The sequence below is a fragment of the Hibiscus syriacus genome, unplaced genomic scaffold (assembly GCF_006381635.1).
Source record: "Hibiscus syriacus cultivar Baekdansim isolate YM2019G1 unplaced genomic scaffold, ASM638163v2 tig00110209_pilon, whole genome shotgun sequence".
Lineage (NCBI taxonomy): Eukaryota > Viridiplantae > Streptophyta > Magnoliopsida > Malvales > Malvaceae > Hibiscus > Hibiscus syriacus.
Genome location: NW_024062628.1, coordinates 1,344,089 through 1,363,163, shown reverse-complemented (window position 1 = coordinate 1,363,163; position 19,075 = coordinate 1,344,089). Strand labels below are relative to the sequence as shown.

At 35.0% G+C, this 19,075-nt stretch overlaps 1 protein-coding gene across 1 annotated transcript; it reads left to right on the top strand.

The window, feature by feature from the left end:
• Positions 1-17,772: 17,772 nt before the first annotated feature.
• Positions 17,773-18,700, top strand: LOC120113484 (GDSL esterase/lipase At2g24560-like). Its single transcript, XM_039134632.1, has 3 exons — positions 17,773-18,018; positions 18,184-18,270; positions 18,380-18,700. Exons 1-3 carry the CDS (start codon positions 17,773-17,775, stop codon positions 18,698-18,700), a joined length of 654 nt encoding a protein of 217 aa, XP_038990563.1.
• Positions 18,701-19,075: the final 375 nt, after the last annotated feature.

Genomic DNA, 19,075 nt, shown 5'->3' with positions numbered 1-19,075 from the left:
TTTGAGTTATTCGAGTTTACGAGTCATATTTTATAACTCAAACTTAACATGAATTATTTTATAATCGAGTTGAGTTTAAGAAATTTGAATCTAGTTATTCGAGTGTCTACACTAATTTTATTATAATTATTTATAGGATTATGACAATGATTTGTTCCAATTTTTTGACTTTTTATAACCATATAAGATATATATATTTTATATTCTTTTCGTATTAAAATGTTATTTAATATATCAACTACAATCTAAAATTATGAAATATATCCATATTATTATATTTTAAAGAAAGTATTTGGGTAAAATATTGATGATAGTATAAAGGAATAAAAGAATTGGTGAGAAAAAAGAATTTACAAACAATTGTAGTCAAAAGATCAAATTTGAGTAAAATACAAAGTTAAGGGACTAAGCAAAAAGAGAATGATTACATTTTTAGTGAAAAAAAAGGAATTGAAGTTACATAAGTATTATATTGTGATATACTAGCACGTGGTTCAAATTTGGTAAAAACAGACTTAAAATAAGTATGAATTGAAGAAATAAGGAAAATATGAAAATTTGAGGGACTAAATTGAAAAAATATAGAAAATCTATTATCAAAAAGAGAAATTGAAAATACATATGTATTATAAGATAGTTTAGGAGCATGTGGTTCAAATTTGATAAAAACGGACTTAAAATAAATGATGAACTGAAGAAATAAGAAGATTATAAAAGAAATTAAGGGACTAAATTGAAAAATAGAAATTTGATAAAATTAAGGGAATTAAAATTACATATGTATTCTACTATGGTTAAGGAGCATGTGATTCAAATTTGATAATAAAAAAGGGACTTAAAATAAAGGATGAGCTGAAGAAATAAGAAAATTATCAAAACAATTATAAAAATATTAAGGGACTAAATTGAAAAATAAAAATTTTGTTATCAAAAAGAGTAATTAAAAATGCATTTGTATTTTATGATGGTTTAGGAGCACGTGGTTCAAATTTGGTAAAAATTGACTTAAAATAAATGATTAATTGAAGAAATAAGAAAATTATAAAAAATTGATGGATTAAATTAAAAAATAAAAAATTCGTTATCAAAAAGAGAAATTGAAAATACATATATATTCAACGATCTTTTAGGAGTATGTGGTTCAAATTTGGTAAAAAACAAACTTAAATAAATGATGAATTGAAGAAATAATAAAATTATAAGAAATTTAGGGACTAAATTGAAAAATAAAAAAATTGTTACCAAAAAGAGTAATTGAAAGTACATTTGTATTATAAGATGTTTTAAGAGCATGTGGTTTAAATTTGGTGAAAAAGTAGACTTAAAATAAAGGATGAATTGAAGGAATAATAAAATCAGGGACTAAATCGTATAACTATCAAAATACTTAGTCAATTTTTTAATTTTTCGAATAATTGGAAATTTCAAAATTTCAACTAGGATCAAACTCGGAAACCGAATTAAAAATTCGAGTTAACTCAGATAACTCAACTCGAATAACTCGAAATTAAAAAAAAAACAAATTTTTATTATCTGATCTCAATGAATATTCATCAATTACTTCAATTTAATCTAATCGAGTCTTTTAAATATCTAAATATTTAAAAAAATTGATTTAAAAATTATTTTTAGTAATACAAGATATTGAAATAAAATAATTTTATTTGATTTCATAATATTTATTTAGCGAGAAAAAATTAAGATTTTTAATAGAAAACAATCTGTGAGAATACAAGATAATACCATTACCTTAGATAACTTCCCACAGTACTTATGCATTTTAGTATCGAGGTATTGTTACATCAGTGGTCCAGTTCTGAATATGGGTTCGGCTAAGTTTAGTGTGAATGTGATTTGACCGTTGAGGTTTGTTGCGATTTCTGTTTGTCTAACATAATATGGGTGCACTCCACTAAGTGTTTTGATATTCGCTCGTTACAAATCCCTAATTCTTCTCTTAACTTTTTTTTTTTGCTGTTCTTCTACTTCTGGTTATTACCACAAGATTCTTGACGTAATTTTTACCTAGCTGGTTCAATATGGTATCATTCGCCGGTGATTCAAGTGCCCGAGGTTAGTATTTGCGGTCCGTGTCCTTCTTCGCTTCGCTCTGTAGTGGTTCTGGTTTGTGTTTTCTTCTTCAGTCATGGTAGATGGAGTTACTGGAAGTGGCTCTGTGGCCAATCGGCAGATTGAATCTACTTTTGTCAACAAGTATGTTAGTGTACGTTTAGATGACACTAACTTGCTTTTGTGGAAACAACAGGTTTTATTCATAGTTCGAGGTTATGAATTGGAAAACTTCTTGGATTGTCCCCCTCGCAAACGATCTTTGATGAGAGTGGTGCGGTCAATCCTGCTTATCGTCAGTACAAGAAGCAAGATAACTCTCTGGTGACGTGGTTGTTGTCTACCATCAGTCCATCCATCTTACCACAGTTGGTTGGTGCTCAAACTACATCAGAGATATGGGGTATGGTTATGAAACTTTAAACTTACCACTACCAAGGTCTTGAGCCTTCATTTTAGGCTTCGCTCTTTTAGAAAATGAAATCTATCGATTCGTGAGTTTGCTACACAAATCAAAGAGATCTGTGATCTTTTATCTACGAGTGGGTTTCCAGTCTTGGAAGTTGAGCAGATAATTACTTTGCTTAATGGTTTATCGTTTGAGTTTGAACCGTTTGTTGCTACGATAACCGTCATTCGTGAGCCGTATACGTTTGACACAATTACCTCAGTTCTCATAGATGCTGAAGCTCGTGTTACGGATCCAACCAGGATATCGATTAGCATTAATATGGCTAGCCATGATCGTGGTGGAGGATTTGGTGGTTCTCCATCCAAGAGTGAAGTTACTCGAAGTGGTAACAATCGAGGTAACAATTCAGGCGATGGTAAGTAAAAGGTCAGTCTCGGCACTAGTGTCAACTTTGTGGAAAACTTGGCCACCTGGTTGACTGATGCTGGTACAGGTTCAACAAAGAATTCAAAGGAGTTGGAGCATCGTGCTCTAAATTTGATAATGATACATGCATCACAAGGCTCACATCAAAGGAAATTGAACTAAAGTTTTCAATGGACTCACACGACCAAGCCTTGGAAAAGAACAACAGATCAACAGACTTGCGATTGCTTTTTGAATGGGATCCTGATTTTTTTGGTCGACATGTCTTCTGGATATCTGACCGGATGTCTCTTATATTTGCAACGGTTCTTGAATATCGTCAATCCGATATCGGAAACTCAAGATATGACTATTTTAGTGAAGACATCGCTTGCAGAAATCCCTATGCAGAATATACATTATTTTATAATTAATTACGAATTTTTTTTATTTTTATCTTAGGAATAGGTTAAGTTAAGGTTATAAGGGTAATTTGCTTGTAATGCTAAAACCCTAGCAGCCCCCATCTTATTCTCCAAGCCTCCACCTTCCAGAAGCTCAATTTGAATCGTTCATCACATCTAACATATGAGGATCAAGTCATGCATTCAAATTACTAGTTTCCATCTCCACCATCGAATCAAGCACTACCTTCAAGGGCCCAGATTGATGATGCCCACATCACATGGATTATGATGGTATTTTCCTAACATTTTATTCATTATTCATGTACCCACAAGGACTCCTCAAACACTATATAAGGAGGCCTTCCCCTCATTGTAAATCATCAACTTTCATCTATTTTATACAATACAACGAGAGATCATTTTTGCAAGAGCTGATTATCTTGTTCCTTCAAAGTATCTTCTTCTTTAGTTCTTCCAAGTTCTTGAGAGAGGGAGATATTCACACTCTGATTTGCCTTTTCATTACGATTATGAGGGCTGGTTAGAGTCGTATTATCGAGTTTTCCTTTTCATTATGACTAGGAGGGTTTGATAGGACATATCCCTCTATCTTCATCGTCCACACACCATCATCATCAACTTATCCATTAATCATGCCACCCCCATATATCCTATCAGGTTTGCATTAACCCCTATACCTACCGAGATAAATTTTCAATTGCGTTTTTCTCACAAGCTGACCATCCAATTTCAAATCCGTCTTCACCATCTTTCTCATCTTTCCATCCTCTTTCTAATGAGTCATCATCCATCAAGATCAGACCATAAACATATTGGGTGACTATTACAAGGGAGATAAGAGCATATTTCTTTTAGTACATACTTTATTCTTGTCTTTAATTCTTCATAGTTTTTATTATCCTTATTTTTATTGTCTTAATCTCACCTATTTGTTTATTTTCTAGCAACTAAAAGCCTCCCAAAACCCTAATCTTTTCTACCACCTTGAAGTACCCATTCAAACTCATTCGCTTCTTCATTAAGTCTAGAACTTTCCTAGATTTGGGACGAATCTTGGAAATAATCAAACATTTTTTACTTGTTCTCGAAACATCAATCGTAGAAGTACCCAAATGGAGCTAGTTCACAAAAAATCATCGTTTTCATGTTCTTTTTGTATTCTTTTAATTTAGTTTCGATTATTTATTGATAGTTTGTTGTTTTTATTCATCAAAAGAAAAAAAATCAAGAAAAAGAAAATGAAGGAATTTGGAGCTGATTTTTTATAAGATCATACCTCATACAAAGAAGGTTCAGCAGTCCAAAATTCAGCCAAATCGGAGTTCATTCAATCCCTCAAATCCCCATTCAATTTTATTTGATATATTCACTCTCCTCTCACTATCAGATTTTTCCAGAATGTTTCAGAAAGAATTTCGTGTTGAAAATTTTTAGATCACAACTAGACTCACTGAGGAACATCCACACAAAAAATCAAAATTTTTGGAGATCGTAAACCCTCTAAAAAACATTGTTCAAGTTAACCCAACGTTTTAGGTTCTGTTCCGGGTTTGGGATATTTCATAAATTTCTCTTTGACTCCTATTGCTTCTAGGTTCTTTTGTTTTACCTTTTATTGTTCCTTTACACCATCTAACACATTTTTTCCTTGTGTTAGCATGATTCAATTAATTTCCATACTTGTTATTCCTTGCATTCTTGTTCACTTGGAGTCTATCTTTCCTTGGCCTCTTAGAACTCCTAAGTTTTCTTATCTTATTTTGTTAGTGATCAAACTCCGATACGAACATCAAAAGACTCTTGGAGAGAAAAAGTTTTAACGAGTACAAGATCAGTTTTCTTTCCTGTAGTTGTATTGCTTCCTTAGAGTGACTTGTGATGTTTCTTTTTTTCTTTGATTTTCTTTACATGTTGTTTTGAGTGTTTTGTTTTTCAGGATGTTCGAACCAAATATATTGAAATCAAGCATTTCACAATTCTATGGCGTGGAAGACCCACACGACTACTATGAGTGGAAAACCGAGATGAAATGCATATTTCACTACTACAATTGCTCTGAATGAGACAAACTGTCTGTAGCTATACATAGACTCCGACACAAGGAAAGAGTTTGGAGTTACTTAGTTCTATATGGAATTGATTTTTTCGAAACCTGGGATGAGCTCAAACTGTTTGTTTCAGATTCCTACACCGAGTAAATCCTACAAATATTTCAAAGCCTAAGACAAAGTAAAAGATCCGTAGAGGATTATTATATAGAGATGAAGCCTTTAATTCGACGATTGAGAATTCCAAATGAAGATTACCACTGTTACCAATTCGTGGAATGTCTCAATCGAGACATTCGTGATGAACTTGCTGAATAAGACTTCGTAGATTTTCAGGGTATACTATAGAAGGCCCTCACAATTAAAAAACAACGAAAATTTTGTCTCAAAGACACTTGTCAAGGTACTTTACCTACTTCCACTTAATCTTCTACTCCACATCGTATATAATGAATCTGACGATGACAATGATGAATACGATGGTAGTATCATTGTAATAGAAGATATCGATCTTCAGTTACTTCTTCCTACACCATTGGAACCAAAAGATGAACTTGAAAGTCATAAGATTAAATTTTGTGAGGAGGTTGGGAAAACTGAAAAAGAAAAAATAATGAAAAAGAGGCATAAATAAAAGAGGTCACAACCCATAAAAGCCAAGGACATGATTCACATGAGGTGAGTGATCCTATTTGTGAGAAAAAAAGAGTGACTCAAAAAAGTAGATGCAAGCACAAAAGTATTGAGAGTGAACCTCCTTCAAAAAAAGCCTTGCATCCTTGTTCGCTTTAGGAAATCAATGGTTTCGATTTCTAACATTAACAAGGATTTTCCTAGTATGTTTATTTCTCTCTTACAATATTTTCAAGAAGCGTTAGGCGATCCACATGACAGATTATCATTGGAAAGAGGGAAACAACACGAAACTGATCTAATTCAAGGTTCTATCGTACCCCATCGAACAAACAATCTTGAAGGAACCAAAGAATTATATTTGCTACAAAAAGGCTACTTCCAAGAAAGCCTTAGTCATTGTACTATCTCAGTGACGACACATGAATTAAACTACTCCGCAGGTAAGTACATTGTTATCTATGTTGATGATATTCTTGTAAACTCTTTTTTTACCAGGTTCAAACACTTGAAGCTTGGTAACTATACATACTTCCAACAAAGGTTATCACCAATAGTAACCATAGATTCTTTCAGTGGTTAAAAGATCGAGATAGGTATTCATTTCAACTGACCAAGTTGTGCAGTCCAAAAGCTCCTCAGGAGAGTCATTATTTCCTGAACCACACATCGAGGACTTCATGGACTACTTTCATGAACCACTTGACAAGGTTTTTAAACACTCATTCTCTCCACATAAGAGTAAAACCATGGAAAGAAAATATGAAGCAATCACGAAGAAAACCAACAATGGATGGTGCCATGTTGATTTTCAACCAAAACTCTAGATTTCAAGAATTGTGTTCAAAATAGGATTTCACGACAACAAGAATTTGATTCCAACAAGGAAGAAACCTCTAATGAAGTGCATAAAGACACATCACATTGATCCAGGTAAGTATTTTATAATTTTTTTATTTCCACACGTCTAATTCTCTTTCTCTTGAATTTTCAGATTCGTGGATGAATTCTTTTGAGGAGTGGGGGGAATGATACACGTAATAGAGTCTATAACAATGGAAAAATGCTTCTTTAGACTAATGTTTATAATTGGACCTATTAGAAGAACAAAGTCTTGAAGATTCAAAGCATATATATTCGATAAGTATAATGAGAATGAATGTTTTAAAGATCCTAATGTTTCTCCCTTTGATGTTTTAGATTCAAGTTTGAATCCTTTAGAAGAGAGGGAAAATGATACATGCATCACAAGGCTCACATTAAAGGAAGATGGACTAAAGCTTAAAATAAACTCACACAACCAAGCCTTGAAAAAAAAGAACAACATATTTGTGACTACTTTTGAAATGGAATCCTAATGTTATTTTGTCAACATGTCTCTGGAGATCTGACAAGTTGTCTCTTAGATTTCCAATGGTTCTTGAATCACGTCAATCTGATATCGGGAGCTCAAGATATGACCATTTTAGTGAAGATAATGCGTGCATAAATCCCTATATGGGATTATACGAGATTTTATAATTAATTACGATTTTCCTTATTTTTATCTTAGGAATAGTTTAAATTAAGGTTATAAGGGTAATTTTCTTGTAATGACAAAACCCTAGCAGCCCCTTTATCTTATTCTCCAAGCCTCCACCTTCCAGAAGCTCAATCTGGATTGTTCATCATATCTAACGGCTAAGGATCAAGTCATGCATTCAAATTCCTAGTTTCCATATCCATTATCAGATCAAACACTACCTTTAAGGACCTAGATTTATAATGCCCACATCACATGGATTAGGATAGTATTTTTTATTATTTTATTCATAATTCATGTTCCCACAAGGACTCCTCAAACACTATATAATGAGACCCTCCCAATCATTGTAAATCATCAACTCTTCTTCTATTTTATACAATACAATGAGAGATTATTTTTGAAAGATCTGATTTCTTTGTGCCTTAGAAACATCTTGTTCTTTAGTTCTTTCGATTTCTTGAGAGGGAGATCTTCACACTCTGGTTTGCCTTTTCATTGCGATTAGGAGGGGTAGTTAGAGTAGTATTATCGAGTTTGCATTTTTATTGTGACTAGGAGGGTTCGATAGGACATAACCATCTATATTCATCATTCACAAACCATCAGCATCAACTTATCCATCAATCACTCCACCACATATAACCTATCAGGTTTGCGTTAACCCCAATACCTACTGGCGTAAATTTTTAATTGTGTTTCTCTCACAATCGGACTATCTGATTTCAAATTCGTCTTCACCATCTTTCTCATATTTCCATCATCTTTCTAATGATCCATCATCCATCAAGATCATACCATAAACATATTGGGCGTCTATTACAAGGGAGATAAGAACATCTTTATTTTATTATATACTTTATTCTTGTCTTTAATTATTTATAGTTTTTATTACCCTTATTTTTATTATCTTAATCTCACATCTTTGTTTATTTTCTATAAGCTAAAAGCCTCTCACAACCTTAATCTTTTCCACCACCTTCAAGTACCCATTCAAAGCCCTTTTTCATCGAGTCTAAAACTTTTCTAGGTTTGTTCCCTAGACGAGAGCAACATTCACATCACCCGCTGTCATTTCTCTATCATATTAGGATATGGAGCTAATGTTTGTAAATTTACTACTGATAACACTAACAACTGTTATAATGCTTTGTATGTCTGCAGGATCAGAAGACTCAATTGGGGATGCTCATACAACACAAATCATGTAAATTCTTTTATTGCTAAGGGAGTTCTCTTAGTCTTGGAAAGGCGGTTCCCTGACTCAGGGGCCATTCACCATGTGACATATGAATGTTCTAGAGCTCCAAAGGGTCACCAATACTCAGGTAATGATAAGGTGCATCTCAGTGATGGTTTATCCCTTGCTATTTCTCACATTAGTAATACAATGATTCCTATTTCTACTCATAATTTGGATCTCGAACATGTTATGTACATCCCTTAGATAACTTGAAATTTGTTGTCTGTGTCTAGATTTACATGTGATAACAATGTTGTAACATCCTAATTAGAGGGTTAGTGACCAAAAAGGTAAGAATCATAAACTTAGTGGTTGAATTAGAATAATTTAAAATTTTAAGGATTTATGGTGGAATTTATATGTAGGACTTGAAAGCAATTGTGGAGTCATGGAGAGGGCAATATGGTCTTTTCATGATAAAGGATAATTATCTCTTTATTTAAGGGTTAAAATAATGGATTGGGGTATCTGAAAGCTTTCCTTTATTGCATTCTTCTTCTTCTACCGTGGGATTTACTTCTAAAGGTAAAATTCAAAATGTTGTGGTTTTCCTTTAATTATTAGCTTGGTAATGGAAGTAGGAGTATTATATAAGCTTAAGGAAAGCCTATATAAGATCAAAACAACAAGATAAGTGAATTTGAAAGGATTTTGAAAAATGGGTTTAGGAATGAAATTTTGATATGGAGCAATTTTTGAAGTTTTAATGAGATATTTGACTTGTCAATGGGCTAATTAAAGGTTTAGGAGTATTAGAATTTCATAAGAGCTTGGTTGAAAACATGGTATGCTTTTTAGAGATAAGTGTTTTAATGAAATTTGGGATGTTTGGGAGTAGTAAAAGGGTTCAAGTTGGTTTGGAAGTATAAAGATGAGTTTAAAGGCTTAATGTATGTGTATATGAGAGATTTGGGAGGAGTTTTGGGTAATTTTTGGGGTGAAAATGGCAATTCTGGGCATCAAGTACTGGTAACATTAGAACAGTACCGATATTTCAAGGGAAAAATCTGTGAAAATTAAAGGGTAGTATCGATACCTGTTGAAGAGGTATCGATACTGTAAGGGTAGTATCGATACCTGAAGGATGGTATCGATACCCTTAAAACATCAAATGCCAGATTGGTATCGGTACCTTGAGGAGGTATCAATACCCTTGAAACATCGAATGTTATATCGATATCGGTACCATGAGGAGGTATAGATACCCTTGAAGGGAAGTATCAGTATTGTTAGGGTAGTACCGATACTTCTAAACATGAAAGGGAAATGTAGGGTTTCTTACATTCCAAGTTATTCTGATTCGATATAATTGAGTTGAAGAACGATATTTATTTTAGATTGTTTTGTGTAGTGATTGAACGTAATCGACTTCCGGTCAACTTGGCATATTAATTATTGATTCGAAAGGGTTAAAGATTTAGATTAGACTTCTATGAGGCAAAGGTGAGTGCAACTTCTCGGTTTTGTAACAGAAGTGAGGAAGGCTTGCGATAAGCCAACCTCAGTGTTTTTGATAGAAAACTTTATAATTTCTTTATTTTATATTGCAATGTTTTATTTGATTTATATTATAAAAGCTATGTTTTACGGTTATATGAATTTGGAAATGTGAACTTTGAACAATTGAAGGTAAAAAGACCCTATGAGAGAGAAACTATGTGAATAAGAAATACTTCGAATAATGATTGAACATAATTATGTGATTAATAGCCCAAAGTATATGTATGAGGATTAGAGGTATAATTGGCATGATAAGAGTTAAGAGTCTAGGGTTTTATGTGGTCATTCGGGATAATTATGTGGTCCTTCGGGATAAATATATGGCACTTCGGTGCAACCCTATATGGCACTTCGATGCACCTATATGGCTCTTCGGGACAATTATGTGGCATTTCGGTGCAAATTACGAGATGTGGTGACAACATTAGTGCACAACCTCAATTTACTCAAATACCTAGTGTTCTCAGTAGTATACCTTGGGTAATTGGAACAAAGACCTATAAAGTAAAAATATTCATAAGTATACTTTTTTATATAAGAAATAAGAAGAGTTCTTTGTAAACCATTTTGAATAAAACAAATAAGATTTTGTTTATTAAGCTAGCACTTTTAGTATTACCTCACTAAGTCATCGACTTAGCGTTTGTTTTTCTCACGCGTAGGTTTGAAGAAAGTTGAAGATTGATTTGGGTTGAGGATAGCATACACTTTTGAAAATCAGATCAGAATAAATTAAATGTAGGTGTTTTGTAATATTACAACTGTTGGCATATATAAAGCATTTAATTTGCAAATGCTTTGATCGATTTTGTAAACTCATACATTTTGGTATTTTGTAAAAATGTATGTTAAATGGTTGTTTTATTAAAGAGGTTTATGTTGTTTATTTTGATACAAAACTTTAATTTTGCTCGTAATTATAATTTGTATATTTTTTGAAAAGTCAAATATGACACATCAGATTCGTATCCAGGCCAGATACGAGTCAGGGGTGTTACAAATGTTTTTCTAGAGTTTCATTCGAGTAAATGTTTTGTGAAGGATTAAGACACCATTGAAGTACAGCTAGAAGGTACACTGGTGTAAGGTCTTTACTGCTTTGAGCCTAATTTTGTGCCTCGTGGTTCAATTTATAATGTTACTGCATCTGATACTCAGAATACCAATGCTATTAATAAGTACTCCTTATGGCATAGACGCCTGGGCCATCCTGCATTCAACATTGTGCATAACATTTTAAAAACACATGTTAATAAAAATGTTAGTACTGATTGTGTTGCCTATAATTTAGGTAAAACCCATCATTTACCTTTTTTAGGTCAACTTTGGTCTTTACTCATATGTTTGAACTGGTAGAAGATAATGTGCAAGGACCAATACCGATTCAATCGGTTGCCTGACAGTATTATGTTTCATTTGTTGATATATACAATAAAAGTTGTTGGGTTTATCTGTTAAAAAATAAATTGGATGTTTTGCTAGCGTTTACCATGTTTCATTCTCTTATTAAAAATAAGTTTCAGTGTAATATGCTAGCTTTACATACGGATGTATGTGGTGGGTTTCGTGCATTAGGCTCTCGTCTTGCAACTGTTGGTGTACAGCACCAGATCAGATCCCTGTACTTCTCAACAAAATGGTGTGGTTGAAATAAGACATCATTACATTATTAATATTGCCCTTACCTTGTTGGCACAAGCTTCGGTTCATTTCCGATTTTGGTCATACGTAGTTCTAACTATTGTTTTTCTTATTAACAAGCTTCCCACTAATGTCTTTGGTGGTCAGTCATCGTATCAAAAGGTGTATGACAAGTTGCCTGATTATGATGCTCTACGGGTATTTGGCTTTCAATGCTTTCCCTACTTGAGGTCTTACAATCAACATAAGTTTGATTATATATCAAAACCATATGCTTTCCTAGTTTATTCACCTCAACATCAGGGCTATCAATGTGTTGACAATTCAGGCAGAGTTTATGTTTCACGCCATGTAAAGTTTGTTGAAACTAATTTTTTGTTTTCTACTATGGACTTCAGGGATAAACAAGAGCTTCCCACAAAATTGAATGTTGTAGTTGGACCTTTTCCAAGACGTGCATGAAATGTAGATGAGTTCGAGGGCACTAAATCGAGAGGAGTTGTTGTTAGTGAGAGTGTATCACCTGTTGGACCAGCTGTCTTGGCTACTGGGGAAGTTCATTCGATAGGACATAGTTGTGATCAAGAAGTTCTTGGCAACGTTCCTGCTGATAAAGTGGTTCAACAAGTTGCTGATAACAATGACCAGAATGAGTCTAGTAGCTCTACTGCAGCACCTGCTAATGTTACTAATCACCATTGTATGTTAATTCGTAGCAACGAAAGTATTTTTTGTCATAAGGTTTACAACACTACGACCTTTGATGTTCCATCTCGTGTGCAGGATACTCTTCAGCATGATCAGTGGTGTGGTATTGTTGAGACAGAGTATAATGCTCTTATAGGAAATCAAACGTAGTCATTAGTTCTTCTTCCAGCTGACAAGAAAGCCATGGGTTTAAATGGATTTTTTGGGTAAATACAATGTAGATGGATCTATTATTCGTTACAAGGCACAGTTGGTGACTAAAGTCTATTCTCAAGTTTTGGTCTGTGATTTGGTGGACACATTTAGTCATGTGGTAAAATTCTTTACCCTTAATATTTTTCTTTCTCTTACTGTAACTCGTGGTTGGCAAGTTCACCAAGTCAATGTTAATAATGCGTTTCTCAAAGGTGATATTACCGAGGATGTGTGTATGAAGCAACCTTAAGGGTTTGAATGGTGAGCAGCTGGTTTGTGAGTTGAATAAAGCTCTATGCGGTCTTAGGTAGGCTCCATGTAATTGGTTCACAAATTTGCGTGATTATTTGTTTACCTTGGGTTTTGCATCTGTTGAATAATCGGGTAAAGAAAAACGGAAAGAACACAAGAATTTTAACGAGGTTTAACAATGTGCTTACGTCCTCGGTGCCCTAGACGGCGCTAGAATTTTTATTAAATTCAATGTCTCATAGGTTTAGGTTACATCTCCTTTTAAAATAAATAAACCTGGTACATATTTACAAAAATAACCTTGTACCGTAATTGTAACCTCCACTACACGAGAGTTTCACTCACTCCGCTCCATCCTCTGTCCTCTTTACTGGTATATTTATGAGTCATACCTAACAAATCTCTACCTTGGCGAATATCCTGCCCCTTAGGAAACATTCAATGTGGGCTGGGTTACCTTACTTCTTTAACAACTCGAAAACATTCAACAAGTCCAAGCAATGCATGAACTTGTCTGTCGTAACTGGCTTGGTGAACATATCAGCCGCATTCTCATCAGTATGTACCTTCTTAAACAAAATCTATCCAAATGCAACCAACTCTCTGATCTTATGAAACCTTACATCAATATGCTTAGTTCTAGCACAATATACAAGATTCTTAGCCAAGTGAATAGTGTTTTGATTGTCACAAAGCAACTGAACTCCACCTTGCTGAACACCCAACTCCTTCACTAAACCAGTAAGCTATAAAGCTTCTTTTGCAGCTTTAGTCGCTGCCATGTATTCAACTTCAGTTGTAGATAATGCCACAACAGATTGAACATTAGACTTCCAACAAATAGGCCCTCCACCAAGAGTAAAGACATACACTGTCGTAGATCTTCTATTATCTAAATCACTCGCATAATCTGAATCCACATATCGTACAACTAAAGGATTATCCTGTTGACTACCAAAAATAATTTCATGTCGCACAGTACCCTTTAAGTACCTAAAGATCCACTTGACTGCTTCCCAACGTTGCTTACCAGGTTTAGACATGTACTTACAAACTTGACTAACAACATGAGCTAAATCACGGCGAGTACATACCATTGCATACATCAAGCAACCAACAACATTAGAATATGAAACCTTTTCCACATCTTCAGCTTCCTTATCTGTCTTAGGGCACTGTTCTGATGAATGCTTAAGGTGATTCGCCAATGGAGTGCTCACTGGTTTTGCGTTGTTCATCGTAAACCTTTCTAGCATTTTCTTAACATAACCCCGTTGAGATAGCCACAATTTCCTTGAGTCTCTGTCCCTGCAAATTTTCATTCCAAGAATTTTCTTTGCAACACCTAAATCTTTCATATCAAATTCCTGACTCAATAAAGTTTTCAAACTGATAACGTCATCCATGTTCTTCGTATCTATTAACATATCATCAACATACAGTAACAGAAAAATAAAAGAACCATCATTAAGGCTCTTAACATAGGCACAACAATCATACTTACATCGCTTATAGTCAATCTTGATCATATAGGAGTCAGACCGTTTGTACCATTGTCTTGGAGACTGTTTCAACCCGTACAAATATTTCTTCAATCTGCAAACTAAATGCTCGTTTCCAGGTTGAGTGAAACCTTCAGGCTACTGCATGTAGATTTGCTCCTCTAAATCACCATGCAAAAAAGCAGTTTTCTCATCCATCTGCTCTAAATACAAATCCCAACTAGCCACCAATACAAGTACTGCTCGGATTGAAGTGTGCCTGACCACAGGAGAGAAAATTTCATCATAATCAACTTATTTCTGCTGTGAAAAACCCTTTGCTAACAAACAAGCCTTGAATTTATCCCCCTCTTTTTCTATTATTGTTGGTTTCTTCTTATACACCCATCTGAAACCAATATGCTTCTTACCCTCATGAAGGCGAACGAACTACCATGTACGATTGTGATTCAAAGACTCCATCTCCTCAACCATGGAAGCCATCCACTTGTCATTTTCCTGACTAGTAACAGCATCATGAAAAGTAATTGGATCATCATTGCTAACAGTAAGTGCAAAAGAGACCAAGTTTTCAAAACCCAATATGTTCGGAGGCTTTATATTCGTCCGTATCACCCTGTCTCTAGCGAGACTATAATCCTACAAATCATCCGTAGCAGAACCACCAGAAGTCGGTTGAGAAGTTTCTGTTTTCTCAACTAGAAATTGCTTGAAATTAACCACTGTCGTGTATTTCTTCTGCTGCAACATGGGTTGTTCATCAAAAACAACATCTCTATTGATCACAATTTTCTTCGCAACTGGATCCCATAACTTGAATCCTTTGACACCTTTCTTGTAACCTAAAAAAATGCATTCTTTTGATTTTCAATCAAGTTTGGATCTCTCATCAGCAGGTATATGCACATAAGGAGGACAACCAAAAATCCGTAAGTGATCAAAAGTAACATCTTGACCAGTCCATACCTCTTCTGCAACTTTCCCAGCAATTGATGCCCTTGGCAATCTATTGATAAGATAACACGCCATGTTAACAGCCTTAACCCAGAAGTGTTTGGGAAGCCCCGCATTCAACCGCAAACATCTGACTTTTTCATTCAATGACATGTTCATCCGTTCCGCAACACCATTCTGTTTTGGTGTCTTGCGCAGTGTAAAATGTCTCTTAATCCCACGCTCCTTACAGAAGTTTATAAATTATGATTATGTTTACTCCGTACCATTGTCAGACTGCAAATACTTGACTTTTCGTCCTATTTGGTTTCCTACCTCAGCTTTCCACAGCTTGAACTTCTCAAAAATGTCATACTTCTGTTTCAAAAAATACACCCAAACTTTCCGTGAAAAATCGCCAATAAAAGTAACATAATACCTAGATCCACCCATAGATGATGTCGTGGAAGGCCCCCATACATCAGAATGCATATAATCAAAAATCCCTTCAGTTGTGTGCTTCCCAGTCTTGAAAAGAACTTTAGTTTGTTTACCAAGAATACAACTTGCAAAAATCGAGCTTATAACTTTTAACACCATGAAACAAATTTCTTTTATGTAATTCAACCATACCACGTTCACTAAGGTGAGCAAGACATATATGCCACAGTTTGGTAGTATCATCACAGGACTCAACAGAATGAACTTCACCTACAACGGTACTCCCTAACAATCTATAAATATTCCCTGCAGTCATCTTTCCTTTCATCACAGTCAAAGCTCCTTTAACAATTCGAATGATTTCCCTATCTCATCAGCCTTAGGGATAAAACCATTCTTGTGCAAAGGGCCCAAAGAAATCAAATTCTTCTTCAAATCTGGTATATGTCGAACACCACACAACGTCCGAACAAAAATCATCATACATCTTAATTCTGACATCTCCAATACCAACAATATCGCAATATCGATTATCACCCAAATAAATAGAACCATAATTAACCGACCTGTATGTTGAAAACCATTCCATATGGCGTGATGTGATAAGAACATCCAGAATCAAGACTCCAAGCATCCGTCAATTGAGTCGTTGAAATAGAGAGCATATCAACCTCACTGCAATCAGAATTGTCATCCTCGACCACATTCACAGAATTGGATAAGTCATCACGCTTCTCATCAATCTGCTTTTTCAACTTCAAACAATCTCGCTTTATATGTCCTGCCTCCTTGCACTTGTAACAGTGAATTGTCTTCTTATCCCTAGATTTGGATTTGAAATTCCGCTTCCCAGACCTTGCCTTCTCTGGCTTCCATCCACGATCTCGATTACCCTTGGCATATAAGCTATCAGCTTGAGAGCTTTCCCCTGCATTCAGCTTCCGCTAGTTGTGAGCCAACAAGGCTGCAGTAATCTCCTCAACTTTGATAGTCTTTTTCCCATATGTAAGAGTAGTCACCATGTGTTCGTAAGAGGGAGGCAACGAACACAACAGAATCATCACTTTGTCTTCATTCTCAATTTTCACATCAAGCAGAGCCAAATCAGAAATGATTTGATTGAAGACATTCAAGTGTTGCGCCAAATCATGATCATCTTGCACCTTCAGCCCATACAGTCGTTGCTTTAGATACAATTTAATCGTTAAGGATTTGGACATAAACTGATTTTTCAACTTCTTCCAAATTTCATCTGGAGACGACAGATGCATGACGTGATACATGACCTCGTCCGCCAAACATAATCGTATGGTTCCTACCGCTCGCTGCTACAATTCTTCTCAATCTTCCTCCTCCATCGACGCCGGCTTTGTAGGTCGCAAAGCCTTCAAGATCCCTTGCTGCGTCAACAGATCCTTCACCATTGTTTGCCATAATCCGAAGCTACCCTGACCATCAAATTTCGCAACTTCGAATTTGACTCCTAACATCTGATACCAATTGTTTAATAATCGGGTAAAGAAAAACGGAAAGAACACAAGAATTTTAACGAGATTCAGCAATGTGCTTACTTCCTCGGTACCCTAGGCGGCGCTAGAATTTTTATTTAATTCAAAGTCTCATAGGTTTATGTTACATCTTCTTTTATAATAAATAAACCATTGTACATATTTACAAAAATAACCCTGTATCGTACCGCGGAGGCTTCTCTCACTCCGCTCCATCCTCTGTCCTCTTTACCGATATATTTATGAGTCATACCTAACATTATCTTTTCGTGTTGATAGCTCATTATTTGTGTTTGTTTCACCTGCTATTGTCACTTATATCGTGCTCTTTATGGATGATATCTTAGCGACAGGAGTTCACATTAAGCAGGTTATTAAACAATTGTATGTCACATTTTCTTTAAAGAACTTGGGTCTGTTGCACTACTTCCTAGGCATTGAGGCCACACATGTCAAAGGCAGTCTAGTCTTATGCCAACGGAAGTATATCAAAAAGTTGTTGGCCAGATTCGAACTGGATCAGGTGCGACCAGTTGAGACACTTATGCCCGTGACTCCCAAGTTGAGCAAATTGGAGGTGAACCTGTGGACCCTCAAGTCTATCGCAGCGCGGTTGGAACACTGTTTAAATTATCAATGCTCCTTCACTTTTGTCTGAATTATCAGTCAGTTATACCGTTGGGGGACCAGTTAAACAACTTCAAAGAATACATAGCCAAGTTGAAAGCTCTTGTTGGAGAAGACAGAACACAATTCATCTTGGAAATTACAGTACGATATTTCTGCTTACACCGACTTGAAGGTTAACTCCGCTGCGGACTTCGTAAAGGTAATTTTTAAGGGTCAAATCCTAAATTCGAGACCAAAATCATAATTTGACCTTAATAACGTAACTACTTATAATTTTCGTTCTAATGAATTTGAGTGGAATTTTAAAGGAACTATACGGTTTGGGAGCTAGGAGAATTGGGGTATTCAGTACACCACCAATCGGCTGTGTGCCATCACAAAGAACTTTGGGTGGAGGATTTCAAAGGGGATGTGCTGAAGATTACAACGTGGCAGCCACACCATTCAACAAGAAGCTGTTGTCGGTATTGAATTCCGTTCGGGCAAGCATGCCTGATGGCAGATTTGTGTACATAGATGTCTACAACCCTTTGTTTGATCTCATTCAAAACCCTCATAAATCTGGTATTTTTATAAAATATTTACTACTTAATCCTACTTTAAAAAAACTAATGATTTACAGTGGTTAATCAAAACAAATCTTTTTCACCTTATTGGTGTTGTTTAGGGTTTGAAGTTGTAAACAGAACCGGGAACATAGAAGTGCCAGTGTTGTGTAACCAACTCAACATGTACAGATGTGGATATCTTTTGGGACAGTTATCATCCCACGGAGAAGGCTTACAGTGTCTTGGTTAAGACAATCTTCCAGAAGGTTATCAATGATTTCTTCAAATGAACCAAATCTCAGATGAAAAAGTGATCAAAGCACTGTATGTTTTTCAATTTATTATCTTGTTTTATCCTCATAAAAAAACTGCTCTTTCATATAGGATACGTAACTTTATTAAAGTCGATGCAAACTTTTATTTATATATATTTAATAAAAATGTCGATTTATATTT

What these genes read in the sequence shown, in the direction of transcription:
- LOC120113484 (XM_039134632.1), top strand. Translation starts at nt 17,773, where the DNA reads ATGGATGATATCTTAGCGACAGGAGTTCACATTAAGCAGGTTATTAAA. An exon ending in CCAAGTTGAGCAAATTGGAG is followed by an intron (nt 18,019 to 18,183) that starts GTGAACCTGTGG and finishes TTGTTGGAGAAG; the next exon opens with ACAGAACACAATTCATCTTG. An exon ending in CCGCTGCGGACTTCGTAAAG is followed by an intron (nt 18,271 to 18,379) that starts GTAATTTTTAAG and finishes GGAATTTTAAAG; the next exon opens with GAACTATACGGTTTGGGAGC.